An 18,616-nucleotide genomic window follows, 5' to 3' on the forward strand; every position below is an offset into this window, starting at 1 on the left:
GACACGCACCTATATCCAGAACGGAGCCGCACAAGTGAAGGAGGGCGCACTGCTCATGCGCAGCCGCCCTTCATTCATTTTTTTGGAGGGCCGGCGAAAATAGCCGAGGCTATTTCCGTCGGCCCCATAGAAACTAATAGGAGAGGGGGCCGCGCATGCGCGGTACTCTCAGATTCACTTCTATGGAGAGCCGGTTTGGTGGTGGCCAGACCGGAGTCCTCCAGCCACCACCTTGCGGGGCTCCGTTCTCGATATAGGTGCGGGTCCCAGCTTTGGGACCTGCACCTATAAGACAATGGTGACATATCCTAGCGATATGCCCCCATTGTCCATGATGAGACAACCCCTTTAATATTTTTTTTATTCATCTTACTTCAATTCCTCAGGTTTTAGGATCTAACAGGCCGGGACGCTCCTCATTTTTTTCGTTGACGATTGTATATTGTTTTCAATTCTTGGTATTTATATTGCTTCCCCTGGGCGTGAACAGCTGCCAAAAAGGTTTGGCACTTAGATAAACATATTGGGGAAATTTAGGAAGCCCTGCACTCCAGAAATCTGGCCTCAAAAAGTCAGAGAAAAATAAGCATTTGAGACTTTTTGGGCAATTTGCATTTTTACACCTCACTCCAGTTTTTAAGTGGGTGTGATTAGCTTGTCAAGCTGATTGAAGCCAGATTTAACAACTGCAACTTTTTAAAAAGTCACAAAAATTGTCACAATTTTATTCCAGTAAAGGGGTAGCATACAAAGTTAGACTAAAAGGGGATATCTGGCTATGAATCCTAGCCTGCTGTAATACTACCTACTCCCCGCCGCTCCAGCTCCCTACCGCAGTCCCATCCTTTAAACTTGCGGATGGACAGGATTATGTGTGCCACTGCAGCCAATGACTGGCCTCAGTAGTGTGACATGTCTCGGCAGGGTCACGTGCAGCTTGAAGTCATGTCACCATTGAGGCCAGTCATTGGCTGTAGCGGCACCCGAGACTCCGTCCACCCGGATGGGAACCACAAGACCGCTGAAGGGAGCCAGAATGGAGAGGAGCAGGTGAGTATGGTTTTTTTCAACAGGCACAACAGGCTGGGGCTGACAGTTAAAAAAACTTTGCATACAATGTTTAAGGGCATCTGTCAGCAGTTTTGTACCTATGACACTGGCTGACCTGTTACATGTGCACTTGGCAGCTGAAGGCATCTGTGTTGGTCCCATGTTCATATGTGTCCGTATTACTGAGAAAAAGGATGTTTTAATATATGCAAATGAGCCTCTAGGAGCAACGGGGGCGTTGCCATTACACCTAGAGGCTCTGCTCTCTTTGCAACTGCCACGCACTCTCCATTTTGATTGACAGGTTCGGGTGTGATGATATTTTCACTGCCTGGTCCTCCTGTCAGTCTCAGTGCAGAGGGCGCAACAGTTGCAGATAGAGCAGAGCCTCTAGGTGCAATGACAACGCCCCCGTTGCTCCTAGAGGCTCATTTGCATATAATAAAACATCCTTTTTCTCAGCAATGCAGGCACATATGAACATGGGACCAACACAGATGCCTTCAGCTGCCAAGTGCACACTGACAGATGTCCTTTAAATCTGCATGTGTTACAAAGCAAAGGAAGACATCTGCCACATTTTTTTTTTAGAGCGTGCCGCTAAAACCTGGGTTTACGTGTAAGAACGGGGTTTTGCAAAAATCCATTCACTTTTATTATATATTGTGTTCTGCAGCAAATATGATGTGAACTCAGACTAAGGCCTCCTGCACACGACCGTTTTTTTTCCCCGTTTTTTGCGTTCCGTATACGGAACCATTCATTTCAATAGTTCCGCAAAAAAAAAAATGGAATGTACTCCGTATGCATTCCGTTTCCGTTTTTCCGTTCCGTTTAAAGATAGAACATGTCCTATTATTGCCCGCAAATCACGTTCCGTGGCTCCATTCAAGTCAATGGGTCCGCAAAAAAACGGAACACATACGGAAATGCATCCGTATGTCTTCCGTTTCCGTTCTTTGCGGAACCATCTATTGAAAATGTTATGCCCAGCCCAATTTTATCTATGTAATTACTGTATATGCCATACGGAAAAAACAGAACAGAAAAACGGAACAGAAACTGAATCACAACGGAAACAAAAAACGGAACAACGGATCCGTGAAAAACAGACCGCAAAACACTGAAAAAGCCATACGGTCGTGTGCAGGAGGCCTAAGGCCTCATGCACATGGTGGGTCCATAAACGGACCAGCATAGGACATGTTCTATAATTTGTGGAACGTAAAAACATGTATGGCCCTGTGGAAATTAATGGGTTAGGCTACTTTCACACTAGCGTTCAGAGCGGATCCGTCTGGGGTCTGCCCAGACGGATCCGCTCATATAATGCAGACTTGGGATCCGTTCAGAACGGATCCGTCTGCATTATATTGTGAAAGTAGACGGATCCGTCTGCATTAAGTGTGAAAGTAGCTTCAGACGGATCCGTCCAGACTTTACATTGAAAGTCAATGGGGGACGGATCCGTTTGAAAATTGAGCCATATAGTGTCAAATTCAAACGGATCCGTCCCCATTGACTTACATTGTAAGTCTGGACGGATCCGCTTGCCTCCGCACGGCCAGGCGGACACCCGAACGCTGCTTGCAGCGTTCAGGTGTCTGCTTGCTGAGCGGAAGCTGAACGCTGCCAGACTAATGCATCCTGAGCGGATCCGCATCCACTCAGAATGCATTAGGGCAGTACGGATGCATTCGGGGCCGCTTGTGAGCCCCTTCAAACGGAGCTCACAAGCGGAGCCCCGAACGCTAGTGTAAAAGTAGCCTTAGTGTGCTGTCTGCAAAAAATGCGGATAGCACTTGGATTAAAAACATGGTCACGTGCATAGGGCCTTAGGATCCACTCCCGGCATTGGTGAAATAAAAAGTAATCAAAAAAACGCCCCATATCATCCTACATTAGGCCTGCATCTTTCATTAGTTACTCAGAGTTTATTTAGGAGCGGTTCCTCATTTAATGGGGGAAAGGGGAAGTCATTCAGTTACGAGAAAAAGCTCCCCACCCCAGTTCATGAATATGAATTCACTGCAGAAATCCGTTGTGAACAACTACTCTCCAGTCAGCATGGCCGCTCACAAATCGCATTACAAGCAGGAATGGCAGCACCCTGGGAATCCTCAGCCGATGAGCCGCTCGCCGGTGATGGCATTCAAGCTTTTGGGTTAATATTTCAGGATATTTATACGCGCACTGCATTTATATACACATGTATTGTTAGTAGCCTGAGAAGGTTTTAGCAAGAATCTCCTCTTGAATTTCAAATTCTGCCTGAATAAACACAGGAATCTTATTAACAGGGACTAAAGGGTTAATAAAAGTAAAAAAAAAACACAAGCAGCGCTCAAACATTGCAACTCAAACGACGTCAAATAAGTGCCCCAAACGCCAATCTAATCGGAGAAGCAATGCTTGTTCACAGGGCCGTGCCTATTCAAGCAATTACATGCAAAGAGAACAATGTCACTGGAAATTTGGGATAACAAAAGGGGTTGATTTTTTTATTAAATTTTTTTTCCCTAAGGCTTGCTGCGGGTTTGTCTGCACGTCTTCGTATACATTGTTTCTTGCTGTGTAACATTGCTCATCCTTACAGCTCGTCGGCCTCATTTCCACAGTAATTTCAAGCGCAGTTTTTAGCACTACGTCTGCACAGTCTATTAACCCCTTATTCCCAACAGTGAAATCCTCTTACCAATCTTTAGGGGGGCATTTGGACAATATATCTTTATCTGTCTAAAACGATTCTTCTTTATTTCTAGAAACTGAGAACACTATAATGAGCAGAAAGCAACAAAATTATATTGTGTGTATGTGTATATATATATATATATATATATATATATATATATATATTATATCTATTGAAAAAAATCCTTTTGCCAAGAGAAAGGATATGATCAGCTGACAAAGGCGTTCAAGCGCCTATATCAGGGGTCAGCAACCTTCGGCACTCTAGCTGTTGTGAAACTACAATTCCCAGCATTTCTATTAGATTTCTGAGAAGAACAGAGCAAATATGCATGCTGGGAGTTGTAGTTTCACAACAGCTGTAGTGCCAGAGGTTGACTACCCCTGGCCTATAGCAATGCAGCCAACAATGGGTTCTCTAAAATTACTGATTAATCACATTAGGCCATTATCATACACTAAGACAAAATGGTAGGGGATCTTGTGCTCAGTTAATTGAGACTTAGGCCTCTTTCACACGGGCGTTGCGGGAAAATGTGCGGGTGCGTTACGGGAACACCCGCGATTTTTCCGTGCGAGTGCAAAACATTGTAATGCGTTTTGCACTCGCGTGAGAAAAATCGCGCATGTTTGGTACCCAAACCCGAACTTCTTCACAGATTAGGTGTTCTGTAGATTGTATTATTTCCCCTTATAAAATGGTTATAAGGGAAAATAATAGCATTCTGAATACAGAATGCATAGTAAAATAGCGCTGGAGGGGTTAAAAAAAAAAAAAATTAAAAAAATTTAACTCACCTTAGTCCACTTGATCGCGATGCCCGGCATCTCCTTCTGTCTCCTTTACTGAACAGGACCTGTGGTGAGCATTCATTACAGGTCAAGGACCTGTGGTGACGTCATTCCGGTCATCACATGATCCATCACCATGGTAAAAGATCATGTGATGACCGGAGTGACGTCACCACAGGTCCTTGACCTGTAATGAATGTTCACCACAGGTCCTGTTCAGTAAAGGAGACAGAAGGAGATGCCGGGCATCGCGATCAAGTGGACTAAGGTGAGTTAAATTATTTTTTTATTTTTTTTTAACCCCTCCAGCACTATTGTACTATGCATTCTGTATTCAGAATGCTATTATTTTCTCTTATAACCATGTTATAAGGGAAAATAATAATGATCGGGTCTCCATCCCGATCGTCTCCTAGCAACCGTGCGTGAAAATCGCACCGCATCCGCACTTGCTTGCGGATGCTTGCGATTTTCACGCAACCCCATTTACTTCTATGGGGCCTGCGTTGCGTGAAAAACGCAGAATAAAGCGCATGCTGCGATTTTAACGCAACGCACAAGTGATGCCTGAAAAACACCTCTCATGTGAACAGCCCCATAGAAATGAATGGGTCGGTATTCAGTGCGGGTGCAATGCGTTCAACTCACGCATCGCATCCGCGCGGAATACTCGCCCGTGTGAAAGGGGCCTTAGTGTTTTACTGCCGGAGACCCTTGTTAAAGACTATGACAATCATCGGCACAATTAAATGCGCTGATGGCTAACCTCCGGCACTCTAGCTGTGGTGAAACTACAACTCCCAGCATGCTCCATTCATTTCTATGGAGTTCTGAGAACAGCCAAGCAAGTGTACATCTTGGGAGTCGTAGTTTTACCACAGCTGGAGTGCCGGAGGTTAGCCATCACAGCCCTAGTGTATGCGGTCGGGTATCTCGCTGCAATGCTTGTGTAATTATTATTCTAGCTATTTATGGAAGTACAGGACACTAAGAACTGAGTGTCTGAGGGCGAATTATCAGGACGTCCAACTGATCTGAAACTATGTGAACTGACGACAATAATAGAATGTACAAGCTTACCACTGACAGTGGATAAATGTTCAGGACGGGCTGGAAACAACAAGCAAAACCACAAATAATACAGGAAAAAAAATTCTGATTAATTCAGATAGCTCTAAAAACAATCTGGCTGCGGAGAATGTCAGAGGGCTTCTCACGGTCGCTGCTTCCCCGGGGTGTCCACTGAACATAACTTCTGCATCACCACTTAGGCCCCTTTCACACGGGCAAGTTTTCCGCGCGGGTGCAATGCGTGAGGTGAACGCATTGCACCCGCACTGAATCCGGACCCATTCACTTGTGCGTCGCATGAAAAATCGCAATTGTTCTATAACGCATGTTCTATATTCTGCGTTTTTCACGCAACGCAGGCCCCATAGAAATGAATGGGTCTGCGTGAAAATCGCAAGCATCCTCAAGCAAGTGCGGATGAGATGCGTTTTTCACAGATGGTTGCTAAGGAGACGATGTTAGTAAATTGATAAGTCATTTACTGTATTATTTTCCCTTATAACATGGTTATAAGGGAAAATAATAGAATTCTTACAAAAATTTTGCTTGAGGGGTTAAAAAATAAAAATAATTAACTCACATCACCCACTTGATCACGCAGCCTGCATCATCTTCTTGCTTCTTCTTTGAGGATCTGCAAAAGGACCTTTGATGACGTAATCGCGCTCACCACGTGGTGACGTCAGCGCAGGTCCTGCTGAATGAAGATTACGTCAAAGGTCCCTTTGCAGGTCCTCAAAAGAAGCTAGAAGACGAGGGGAGTTAATTTTTTTTATTTTTTAACCCCTCAAGCCACATTTTAGCAAGCATTCTGTATTAAGAATGCTATTATTTTCCCTTATAACCATGTTATAAGGGAAAATAATAACATCTACACAACAACCCGAACTTCAGTGAAGAAGTTCGGGTCTGGGTACCACATTCAGTTTTTTATTACGCGTGTGCAAAACGCATTGCACCCGCACGATAAAAACTTAACAATGCAATCGCAGTCAAACTGACTGAAATTGTGTGCGCACTCGCGCGGGTTTCCCACAATGCACACGAGACGCATCCGAAGAAAATCGGGGACGCCCATATGAAAGAGGCCTTACTATGTAGGTAGAGACTATACAGTTGAGGCCGCAAACATCAGAGAATCCCTTTGAAATGATTGATCAGGTTGTGTTTCAGATCGGAAAAGTACTTTTGGTCGATTTTATTTACAGACGATTGTAACAGAGGGTCAGACATCACTAGATGCACTACAGAGCAACAAACCGCCAAGGGTGTATTCACACGGTAGGGTTCAAGCCACATGACAACCACATCAGGTAAAAACGGCAGGCATTTTTGCTGTGGTTTTCAACTGTAGTAAACGCATATGTGGTGTGCTTTTTACCAGCTGCAGTTCTGATATGGTTTTAACCGCAGGGTTTGAATACAGCCCTAGGCCTCCTGCACATGATGGACACTTTTCGCTTGCATCCCACATTCTTCTCACTCTCCTCAATAGGAAGGGATATTCTCCTCCTCAACACGGACAAGGATAGGACCTGCTCTAGGACTTCTGCAATGTCCACACGGATCCGCAAAAATATGGATGTGTGAATGGCTCCATAGAAATGAAGGGGGTCAGTATTGCTATCTGCCAAAAATGCGTTGATGAAAAAATACAGTTGTAGGTATGAAGATCATTCACATGCTAGTAACTCACATACGTGTGCTGTCCATTTTCTCCACAGACAGCACACGGATCCATTGAATTCTATATATTTTTCCAGACGTTCGTGTCTTCCCGCAGATCATTGCTCTGCAGGACGACCACGGGGAATGCACTATGTTGGTTCATCTGGCAGACAGAATACACTAATCCTATTCAATGGGTCAGTGAAAAACACGGACATCACACAGAAGTCATCAGTTTTTCACTGATCCATTGCATAGAAAACTGATACAAAGTTTAAAAAAATAAATGCCTTTTTTGATGACGCAAAAATAAATCAACTATAGTAAAAATAAAAAATGTAAAAAAAAAACAAAACACTGTCACATCCTGAAATCAGACCTATGCAGATGCACAACGATACACATTTTTGAGTCCAAAAACATGACGACAGTGGTGAATGAGGAGCCAATGCACATCCCCTAATGATGGATCAGAAGAACAGAAAAATAAAAATTGATGTGAACCCGGCCTAAGCCGATAGATCAAATACAACACACGAACAAGAGGGTGCTGTTGGGAGAAGGGGAAATAGACCCTATTGCTCTGGACAACCCCTTTAGGGTTCTTTCACGCGTTTTTTTTCCAGCTTTTTTTACACTCTAAAAAAAAAAAAAAGAAACACTATGAATGTAAAGCCAATTCGTAGTGTTTAATCTTAGTTTTACTTTATTTTTTTACCAAGCATTTTGTGACATGTAGGACATACCTCAAACATGCAGCATTTTAAGAAAAAAAAAAAAAAAAAACATGAACCCCGAAGACGCCACAAAATGTCAAAAAAGTGTCTACGTCAATTTCTTAAAGGGAGTCTGTCACCACATTTGAGCATATTAGACTGATCAAATAGCGTTATATGTGCCACCCAGAAATTAAAAACTGTACCTTTGTTGTATCTAATGGAGTTTTCTTTCAGCCAAAAATGAACTTTTAAGATTCTGTAAATGCGCCCCCTCAAGTGCCCAGGGCGGCGTCTCAATCGTCCGAACCCCAGGCAGCACCTCCTCAACGGCTCATCACCCCGCCCTCCGTGTGCCTCTGCCCGCCCGTTTACTCCCCTCCTCTCTCCTTTCCCACTGCGGCTGCGTGGTCAAATTCGTAGCGCAATGGAAAAGGAGAGAGGAGGAGAGTAAACGGGCGGGCAGAGGCACACGGAGGGCGGGGTTATGAGCCGTTGAGGAGGTGCTGCCTGGGGTTCGGACGATTGAGACGCCGCCCTGGGCACTTGAGGGGGCGCATTTACAGAATCTTAAAAGTTCATTTTTGGCTGAAAGAAAACTCCATTAGATACAACAAAGGTACAGTTTTTAAGTTCTGGGTGGCACATATAACGCTATTTGATCAGTCTAATATGCTCAAATGTGGTGACAGACTCCCTTTAATGACTAAAGTTATATTTGGCTGCATCGGCTCTGACAAAAAAAACAAAAAACTATTAGGCCTCTTTCACACGGGCGTTGCGGGAACATGCGCGTTTTTTACGCGAGAGTGCAAAACATTGTAATGCGTTTTGCACGCGCGTGAGAAAAATCGGCATGTTTGGTACCCAAACCCGAACTTCTTCACAGAAGTTCGGGCTTGGGATCGGTGTTCTGTAGATTGTATTATTTTCCCTTATAACATGGTTATAAGAGAAAATAATAGCATTCTGAATACAGAATGCACAGTACAATAGTGCTGGAGGGGTTAAATTTTTTTTAAAAATAATTTAACTCACCTTAATCCACTTGCTCGCGCAGCCCGGCTTCTCTTTGCTGTGTACAGGAAAAGGACCTGTGGTGACGTCACTCCGGTCATCACATGGTCCATCACATGATCTTTTACCATGGTGATGGACCATGTGATGACCGGAGTGACATCACCACAGGTCCTTTTCCTGTACACAGCAAAGAAGAAGACAGATGAGAAGCCGGGCTGCGCGAGCAAGTGGATTAAGGTGAGTTAAATTATTTTTATTTATTTTTTTAACCCCTCCAGCGCTATTATACTATGCATTCTGTATTCAGAATGCTATTATTTTCCCTTATAACCATGTTATAAGGGAAAATAATAAAGATCGGGTCCCCATCCCGATCGTCTCCTAGCAACCGTGCGTGAAAATCGTACCGCATCCGCACTTGCTTGCGATTTTTACGCAGCCCCATTCACTTCTATGGGGCCTGCGTTGCGTGAAAAACGCACAAAATAGAGCATGCTGCGATTTTCACGCAACGCACAAGTGATGGGTGAAAATCACCGCTCATGTGAACAGCCCCATAGAAATGAATGGGTCCTGATTCAGTGCGGGTGCAATGCGTTTAACTCACGCATTGCACCCGCGCGGAAAACTCGCCCGTGTGAAAGGGGCCTTAAAGGGGTTGTCCAGTAATTTATATTACTAGTGTCACATGCATGGCAGCTAGTAATAGGCATTAAAGGATTTGTGCAAGGGGGGGGGGGGGGGGGTCAAACCCATTGAGTGTTTCAGTTTTTTCTGACTGGATCTGAAATTTTGCTGCGTGGCTTCTCCCTCCAATCCATTCCTATTCATTTCAATGGAAGACATCACTGGGAATTGCCAAGCAGCGGCCACGTAGAGAAGGTGCAGCCAAGAGTCTGGGGTAAAACCCACAGTGTGAATGGCCTCTTAGGCACACGGGTACTCATTTACATACAGAATTTCCGCATGGATTTTCACGTGGATTTCTCTGCGTTTACTCACCAAAATCTGCACGATTTTGATGTGGATTTGCCCCAGATCTCAGGTTTAATTCCGCTCAAACAGTTCTAATGCTGCGGATATTTAAATCTGCAAGTTACAAAAGCAAAAAAAAAACGTGTACATGAGATTTTAAAAAAACTCATTAACATCGCTGGCACTGTATTACACAGTAAATTTTCCATGCAGAAAATCTGCACCATGTGGTTAAAAAAGACCCAAAAAAAAAAACACCACAAAAAAAAAAAAAAAACCGACAAAACACAGATGGCAGGGGAACAAAAAAGTGCTTATACTGTTTTTTTTCTTAGTGATAAAAAAAAAAGTAAGTGTAAGGAACCCTAATGCTCAAGAAATGATTACAGAAGGGATTCCTACAATTTAGTCTACGGAAAACTGCAATGCGATACCTCGGCAGCAGTTTTTTACGTGTCTTTTTAGGATGCCACATCTACTGCCCAAAAGATATGAAAGGGGATGAGGAATGTGAATGGGGCTTTATTTAAAAACAAAAAGCGGCAGGTGCTTAGAAGATGCAGCCAAAGGCTCTTGAGAACGTCTAGGGTTGTCACCCACATTGCGGAGGAGAGACGATCATCTATGTGCAGCAGAGCTGAGAATTGCGCATTGGAATTAGATCTCTTTTGCCCCGCTGATACGGCTCCTGCGTATTTTTCCCATATACTGTACATTTACTCAGGACATGTTCACACTGCGGCAGAAAAAAAATAATCGGTGTGCGATTCCCAGGCGTGGAAACCATAGACGTGTCAATTTCGTTTTTTTCCTGTGATATAGACTAAAACGTGCCATAAGCAGCGTGTCTTTTCCGATTGGAAGCAATAGGAAGGGTCTTGTATGCGTTTTTTGATGCTCCGAAATCCACGCACACGCTCTGCATCCAATGTCTACCACGAAGGCGCTCGGCGTCTGTCACACACTTACCCCAGAGAAAGTAACCTACCTCACCCTGCATGGCTGTATAACGCCAGCATATATGCCCTCAGCACAATCATATCAGCCTTCAGGCTATATACACGCACACGTGTACAGTGCGCAGCGTTGTACAGTAGCGGGCAAAGCGGGGGAGGTTTTATCAACGCTCACCCGCATGCTGCTGTCAACTTACGCTGCTGTTCTCCTGCGCAGGCGTAACGTAGGGGGTGAAATGCACTGTGGCTGACTTTTCAGGTACACTTTAGGGGCTGTTCACACGGAGGGTTTTACTGCAGAATTTTTGGCCTTTCAGCCTCCCATTCTTTTCATGAGGATCGCGGCGTGGCGGCGGTAACGGACATGTCCCTTATCAGCACGGCCACGACTTTAAGCTGCAGCTCCATGATCCTTGGCGCTGCCGTGTTTTCGGCAAAGTCTTCGGGCGGACAGTCGCACTTCGGCAAAGTGAGACTGTCCGCCCCAAAATTCCGCTGTAAAATCCTTAATTTGAATCTTCCCTTATTCTCACCCCTGGGACAAAAATGTCATATAACGTCCACGTGGAACTGCCCTTCGTATATATTTTCTGCAGCCATGCAAACGGAGGGGGTGTGAACAGACCCCCAATGCCTGGCGTCCTGGGAACAGAGCGGTATGTACCAGGGTTAGTCTAACCTACAATACCACCACATACACCGCACTCGGTGGATCACGGCACCATTTTATTAAGTCTGTCAAATCCCTACAGAGCGTTATTTTGGCAGCTTGCACGTCAGCGTTCAATGCTCAGGTAAAAAAAAAAAAAAGCCCTAAAATCCGAAGACGTCTTCCAATAGTCCACGTCCTACACATCGATCTGCGGCATTTTTTTTTTTTTTAAGAACACCGCCGACTTTTCGTGAACACATCTACAGAGGCATAGGGAAACCGGAGAGCGGCGGACACCCGGACGTCTCACTCTGCCATTTTTTTTCCATTAGAAAGGGGTGTGGTCCTGTACACCCACTAAGGGATCTACCACCGATACGCCATTTCTGTAGCGAATACGCACTTTAATAGCAGCAGGCACGTAGAACTTGGGGCGGTACGGATAGAGAGCGCTGCTGTTTGCACGCAGACCACGTCTAGGGTCATTATACGGATACATACTTGGGCTGCGAAACGCACAGGCGCTAGATTGGGACGTGCGAATACACAGCGCAGACTACACGACTAGCAGCATTATACGGATATACACTTGGAAACGCGGAACGCACAGGCGGTGGTACCATGTTGGGACGTGCGGATACACAGCGCAGAATACACGACTAGCGTCATTATACGGATATATACTTGGGCGCGCAGAACGCACAGGCGGTGTCGCTATGTTGGGACGTGCGGTTACACAGCGCAGAATACACGACTAGCGTCATTATACGGATATATACTTGGAAACGCGGAACGCACAGGCGGTGGCGCTATGTTGGTGAGGTGCAGATACACAACGGAGACTACACGACTAGCGACATTATACGGATACATACTTGGGCGCAAGGAACGCACAGGCAGAGGTGTTACGTTGGAACGGTACGGATACAGATCGCCACCGTTTGCGCACGGACTGGGTGCTACATTGGGACAGTACACAGGACACCGCCGTTTGCACGCAGACTACACGGATATATACTATGGAACGCGGAACGCACTGGCGGTGGCGCTATGTTGGGACATGCGAATACGCAGCGCAGACCACACGACAGGCGTCGTTATACGGATACGTACTATGAAGTACATGTCAGCATCTCTCAGGAGAGGGGTGTGTCATGCAGCCCCCTTAATATTCGGGTGTCCAGGGCCTCTCTGCTATGAGGGGGCTTCAATGACGCACTGTGTAAATACCACCCAGGACGGACGTGAAGTGCCTCCCGCCAACAGCCCCCAAACAACTAGGGAAAAAGCGACAGCAACTGACAGTGACATTTTATTCTCCCACAGCCCCGCCCCCCACCAGCCTGAGGGATTCATAAAAAACACACACACATACACCCTGCGGGGCCCGCCCCCCTCACACATAGGGAGATAACGGCAGGCATTTGGCAAGCGAGAGGGCGGGAAAGGGAAGCGGAAGGGAAAAAAAAGGGGGGGGCACCCAGACCGGCTGAGACCCAGCACTCACAATCTCTCCTCTCCGCTCGGCGCGGCGGCCATTTTCTAACGGCTCCTCCACAGGGCTGAGGAGGGAAAAGGGTGGGCAGGGCGGGAGAGCAAGCGGCGAGGTGACGTCACCGCGCCGAGCCTACCTTGCCTCCTCTTTCGCCTCTTACTCGCAGTGACGTCAGGGTCGTTTCATTGTACAGAAGGGAAAGGGGCGGGGCCAGCGTTGTCCCGCCCCCTCAGTTTTTTTCTTCTTCCTCTAGCTCTCTTTGACATGAGCCCGCCTCTGTCCGAAGAGAACCCAATGGAAGGGGGCGTGGCCTGGTCTGGTGGAAACTTGTGCGTCATGAGTCTTGTAGGCTGCGTTGACGCAGTTGCTTCTTCTGAGGCGGGAATTTGGAGGAGGCTGTTGTGTGTTTGGAGGGGTTCTTCTTGTGTCAATTATATTAGTGGGTATTCTTGATTCTTGTACTAGAGCTGTAGTTATAGTTGGGGGAGAAAAATGAACTTATCTGTTAGTGTAGGAGAATTCCTTGAAATGCAAGAATGTGGGGGTCCTAGTGTGCCAAATAATAAAACTAAATGGTTTAGAAGCTGCTACGTTGTTGTGCTAGACGAGGCCTGGCGACTGCGGTCATGGTGGTATTTGCCAGGCCGCGAGACATAAGGCAGCCCTAACATGGAGGCGAAAGGGGGAGGAGGTAAAATAGAGCCGAGGTGAAAGGTGTGGAGGCGGGCAGGACGGTGGGAAGGGTAAAGGACCCAAACGATCGGTCCGACTATTGACCTGCATGATCCATCACCGATAATTCGCTCAATGATCGCATCTTTTATGCTGCACGAAAAATGTATCGCTTGATGTTGGGTGCATCCACCCGTGTAATAAGGAGGAAGATGAGCGACCTCACAAATGGGCAACTGCTAAGGGCCTGGAACTAAACTTCTCATCCCTATGCAGCCACCACTAGGGGGAGCTCGATGCAAACAGATTATTACAGCTTCTACTTCAGTCGATTGTAAGTGTATACAGTTCTATGCACTGAGCTCCCCCTAGTGGTGGCTGCAGGCAGCTAGATTTGTAATAGAAGGGGAAACGATTTATCCATGCATTGAGAATTATGGTGGTCAGAATGAGCATCATTTGTATTAGGCCTCATGCACACGACCATTGTTGTGTTCCGTTGTTCCATGATCCGTTTCCGTTTTTGTTTCCGTGTGTCTTCCTTTATTTTTGGAGGATCACCAGACATGAAGGAAAGTAAAAAAAAAGTTTGCCATGCAAATGATAGGAATAAAACGGACGCGGACGACAATCTTGTGTGCCTCCTTGTTTTTTCACGGTCCCATTGACTTGAATGGGTCCGCGAACCGTTTTCCGTGAAAAAAATAGGGCAGGTTATATTTTTTTGACAGACTGGAATCACGGACGCGGATGGCAAACGGTGCATTAGCCGAGTTTTCAACGGACCCATTGAAAGTCACGAAAAACGGCACAACGGACACGGAATAAAACAACGGTCGTGTGCATGAGGACTAAACCAGAATTTTTCTTTTTTTTTTGGGCAAGTTATCCAAAAATCACAGACAGACCTTTTTTTTTATGGACAAACTGGAAAACCGTAATGAATAATAAAGATTATAAGTAACAAATGTCTATACGTCAATATACTGATAAGAACTCCTTACCAGTGTTAACTGGAAAGTGCAAAGTAATAATAATTACCACAAAAATAATCAGCTCAAGTACCACCAGCTCCCAAAAAAATCTGATGCATTTTTTTTTTTTCTTCTTTTAATTTTTTAAAGGAAACCGGAAATAAAATTGCCTATTTTTACAGACTGTCCAGGAATTTCTGGACAGTTGGTGACCCTGGATGTGTTCCACTTGTGTGACTTTTTTATTACATTTTTTGCATTATTTTTTAATTAAAATTTCTTATGCTTAATATAAAATAAAATGAAACGTAAATTTATCAGAAATCTTGAGCGTTGTGTTTCGCAGTCTGGGAGTGATGGACACAGGCGTACTGAGAAACGGCGCGGGGGGGGGGGGCGTACTAAGTTTTTGTTATGGGGCTCTATGAGATCAGGGTCAGGCTATGCCCGTGCTGTGTTTCATTTGTTGATGATAAGTGGTGCGGGACACACATTTTGCCAAACCTTAGGGCTCATGCACACGGCCGTAGCCTGCAAATTGCGGATCCGCAAAACACAAATACCGGCAATGCGGAACGGAAAATCCGGGTTATAATAGAACAGTCCTATCCTTGTCCGTAATACGAACAAGAATAGGACATGTTTTATATTTCTGCGGCTGCCACAGAACAGACATACCGTATGCTGTCCACATTATTTGTGGCCCCATTGAAGTGAATGGGTCCGCATCCAACCCGCAAAAATATGCGGATCTTTTACTTTCTGGGGGATGAACCAAGTCTAGGAGGTTTTTGGTGTTTTTTTTTTTTGTTTTTTTTTAACTTTTCAATGTCATTATCTATATTTAAAAATCATCCAAAAATGTCATTTTCACACTGGCCAAGACTTCTTGTTCTTTGAGAGCAGCCACCAGGGGCCATAGACAGGAGCTGACCCCATTGACTTCTATGGGAGAGTTTTGTAGGAATGCTCTGTGACCTGTGCAGGGGCGTAGCTATAGGGGATGCAGCTGCTTTGGGGCCCTGACCCAGAAGGGGCCCATCCAGGAGGAGGAGGACTAAAGGATTTGGTCAGGGCCCCCTCAACAGTATTACACAATGAAATTATATACAGTGACAGTATAGACAGTGTTGAAAACGGATGGAACAGCAGCCGGCCCCGGTCTGAGAGAGCGATCTTTACTAGCCACAGGAATGGGGGCGGCATGAAAGGAAGGGGTCGCTAAAAAATTACTGGGGGAGGGGGGCCCCATTCAAAAATTTGCTGTGGGGCCCGGTCATTTCTAGCTACGCCACTGGACCTGTGCAAAGGTCAGGAGGAGGGATCCTGTGTTATCTATACAGATGTGATATGTCATTGTAATCCTGCCTGTGATGATAATGTGATGATTGCTGAAAAGTTACCTGTACATTACATATTATTAGGCCTAGTAGCCACTGCGAATACTGCACAATTTTAGGCATATTTTTAAAAAGTATATAGTAACATGGAAACTTTTTAAAATGTGGTTTAAACAACAAGGAATTTTTCATGGCATATTCCAGATTGACATTTCTGCCCACATGACTGAAGGTAAATGACCTGCATAACTGAATATGCAGGTCATTTCATGTACCTCGGGGAACCAGGATAGGGACAAATAGCAATATAAAAGTAAAACATATTGCTATTTTCCTCTCTGCAGGCGTCTGCAAGGTTGGTATTATTTTTTTTATACCTTTTTGTGTTTTTTTCTCATGGTAGTGAGTCTAGTGACAGTGAGTGTCGCTTTTTTTTTTATAACTATTTTTATACTGATATACACGTTTTGCTTCTGTGGCTATTATATAGTAATATATAAGTCATAGGTGGATACCTTCTGCTATCTAAATTTGAATATTCATTATTTTTTGGTAATTCTTTATAATATTCATTATGTAACTATACAACAGTGATTATATATATATATATATATATATATATTTTTTTTTTTTTTTCTTGTATTTATTTACAGATGACAACCTTTTTAGGACATGCCTGTAGGACTTCTTTGTGTCAGATCAATGAGACCTTGGTTCGGCTAAACTAACACTCAATGGGGGTCATTTTCAAAGACCAGCTTTTTATGCAGGCCTTTGTTTCTCCCCTGCCCGAGGCGCATGTTTCGTCATAAATGAGGCGCGCTACTCCAGCCTCTGACTCCACTTTAAGGCCTATTGCACACGACCGTATGGCTTTTTCAGTGTTTTGCGGTCCGTTTTTCACGGATCCGTTGTTCCGTTTTTTGTTTCCGTTGTGTTTCCGTTTCTGTTCCGTTTTTCCATATGGCATATACAGTATACAGTAATTACATAGATAAAATTGGGCTGGGCATAACATTTTCAATAGATGGTTCAGCAAAGAACGGAAACGGAAGACATACGGATGCATTTCCGTATGTGTTCCGTTTTTTTGCGGACCCATTGACTTGAATGGAGCCACGGAACGTGATTTGCGGGCAATAATAGGGCATGTTCTATCCTTAAACGGAACGGAAATACGGAAACGGAATGCATACGGAGTACATTCCGTTTTTTTGCGGAACCATTGCAATGAATGGTTCCGTATACGGACCGGATACGGAACGCAAAAAACGGCCAGTAAACGGGGGGAAAAAACGGTCGTGCGCAGGAGGCCTAACACTGGTTTCCAGTAAACTTGTCAGGTCCAAAGTCCTGTCCAGGCCCCCGCCACTCCTTCAACACTCGAGTGTCGAACTTGGCGCAAAAAACTATATTTTGTCGCACGCGTGTTTAAAAAGTTGCAAAATGGGGCTTAGAGACTTTTTTTTTTTAACCTAAAACAGCCATATTGTGCTATGTAAATGACCCCAATGTGCTGCATTAGCTTAGGCTGGACTTACACATTGCTTTAGGGTACGGCCATGCGGTCAGGTTTTCTGATGCAGTTTTAGAAGCCAAAATCAGGAGTGGATCATAAAGGGAGAGAAAGTATACAGGACACATACGACTTATGTTCTATTTTTTAATTCAATTCTGGTTTTGGCTTAGGGAAACCTGACCCTAAGGGCTCATTAACAGTTGTGGGCTGCAATATGGGCACGGCCGGCACACATTTGTTTTTACAGATGAAACACATTGATTTAACAAATGCAGCTCTTGCAACAACATACCCGCAGAGAAAAAAAAGCAAATCACACAAAAAAAATCATAGCTTGAATTACATTAATTACAAAGCTGAGTCACGTTAATGGAATTTAAAGGGAATTTGGCACCTCTACTATGCTGCCCTCGCTGACGTTCACCCTGTCAGTACTGATAAAGTAATGAATTGTAGCCCAGAAGTGGAGGTAGAGGTTTTTAGCATTTTTCTTTTATGCAGTTTTGACATGTTTTTTTATCCTGTTTCAGTGGGACCTCTGGGCGCAGATTCCTCATAGGATCCTTGTCAAAACTCTGGGCTCGGATCCTTGTCGAAAATGGACATGCCCCTTCTTTTTTCCACAGTCTGCTTTTTAAAACCGCAAGTGGGAGGCAAAAGAAGCTTCATATGAATTAATTAAGTGGAGATGAACGGCAAGTGTTTTCGTATCGTATTTTTAGGGGGAGCAAATCTGCACCAAAATCCACATTGAAAAAAAAAGTGTGTTTTCCCTTGCTGGAAGAAAATACAGCATTCAGTAGATGCCGGTATGTGGTTGCAAAAAATGCATGCATTTTTTTAATGCATCGAAAACATTGCCATGACATGTGGCAGCACCCTATGCCTTTTTTTGTGATGCATTTATATTTTTTATTTTTTTATTTTTTTCAGGCCGCCCGTGTATATGTTCAGGTTTCCTGATGTCGTTTATGAAGCCAAAAACAGGAGTGGGTTAAGAGAAGAGGTGAGGTGGTATTTGTCCT

The 18,616-nt window shown here is 44.6% G+C and overlaps 1 protein-coding gene across 1 annotated transcript in view; it reads right to left on the minus strand.

Annotated features, from left to right (window-relative positions):
- The window catches only part of MECP2 (methyl-CpG binding protein 2), a 53,244-nt gene extending 40,097 nt beyond the window's left edge, over nucleotides 1-13,147 (minus strand). Inside the window, exon 1 of the mRNA XM_040405908.1 lies at nucleotides 13,099-13,147. Coding sequence (XP_040261842.1) covers nucleotides 13,099-13,130 — 32 coding nt within the window. The 5' untranslated portion in view covers nucleotides 13,131-13,147. The remainder of the gene's footprint in view (nucleotides 1-13,098) is intronic.
- Nucleotides 13,148-18,616: the final 5,469 nt, after the last annotated feature.

Source organism: Bufo bufo, chromosome 8 (genome assembly GCF_905171765.1).
Source record: "Bufo bufo chromosome 8, aBufBuf1.1, whole genome shotgun sequence".
Taxonomy (NCBI): domain Eukaryota; kingdom Metazoa; phylum Chordata; class Amphibia; order Anura; family Bufonidae; genus Bufo; species Bufo bufo.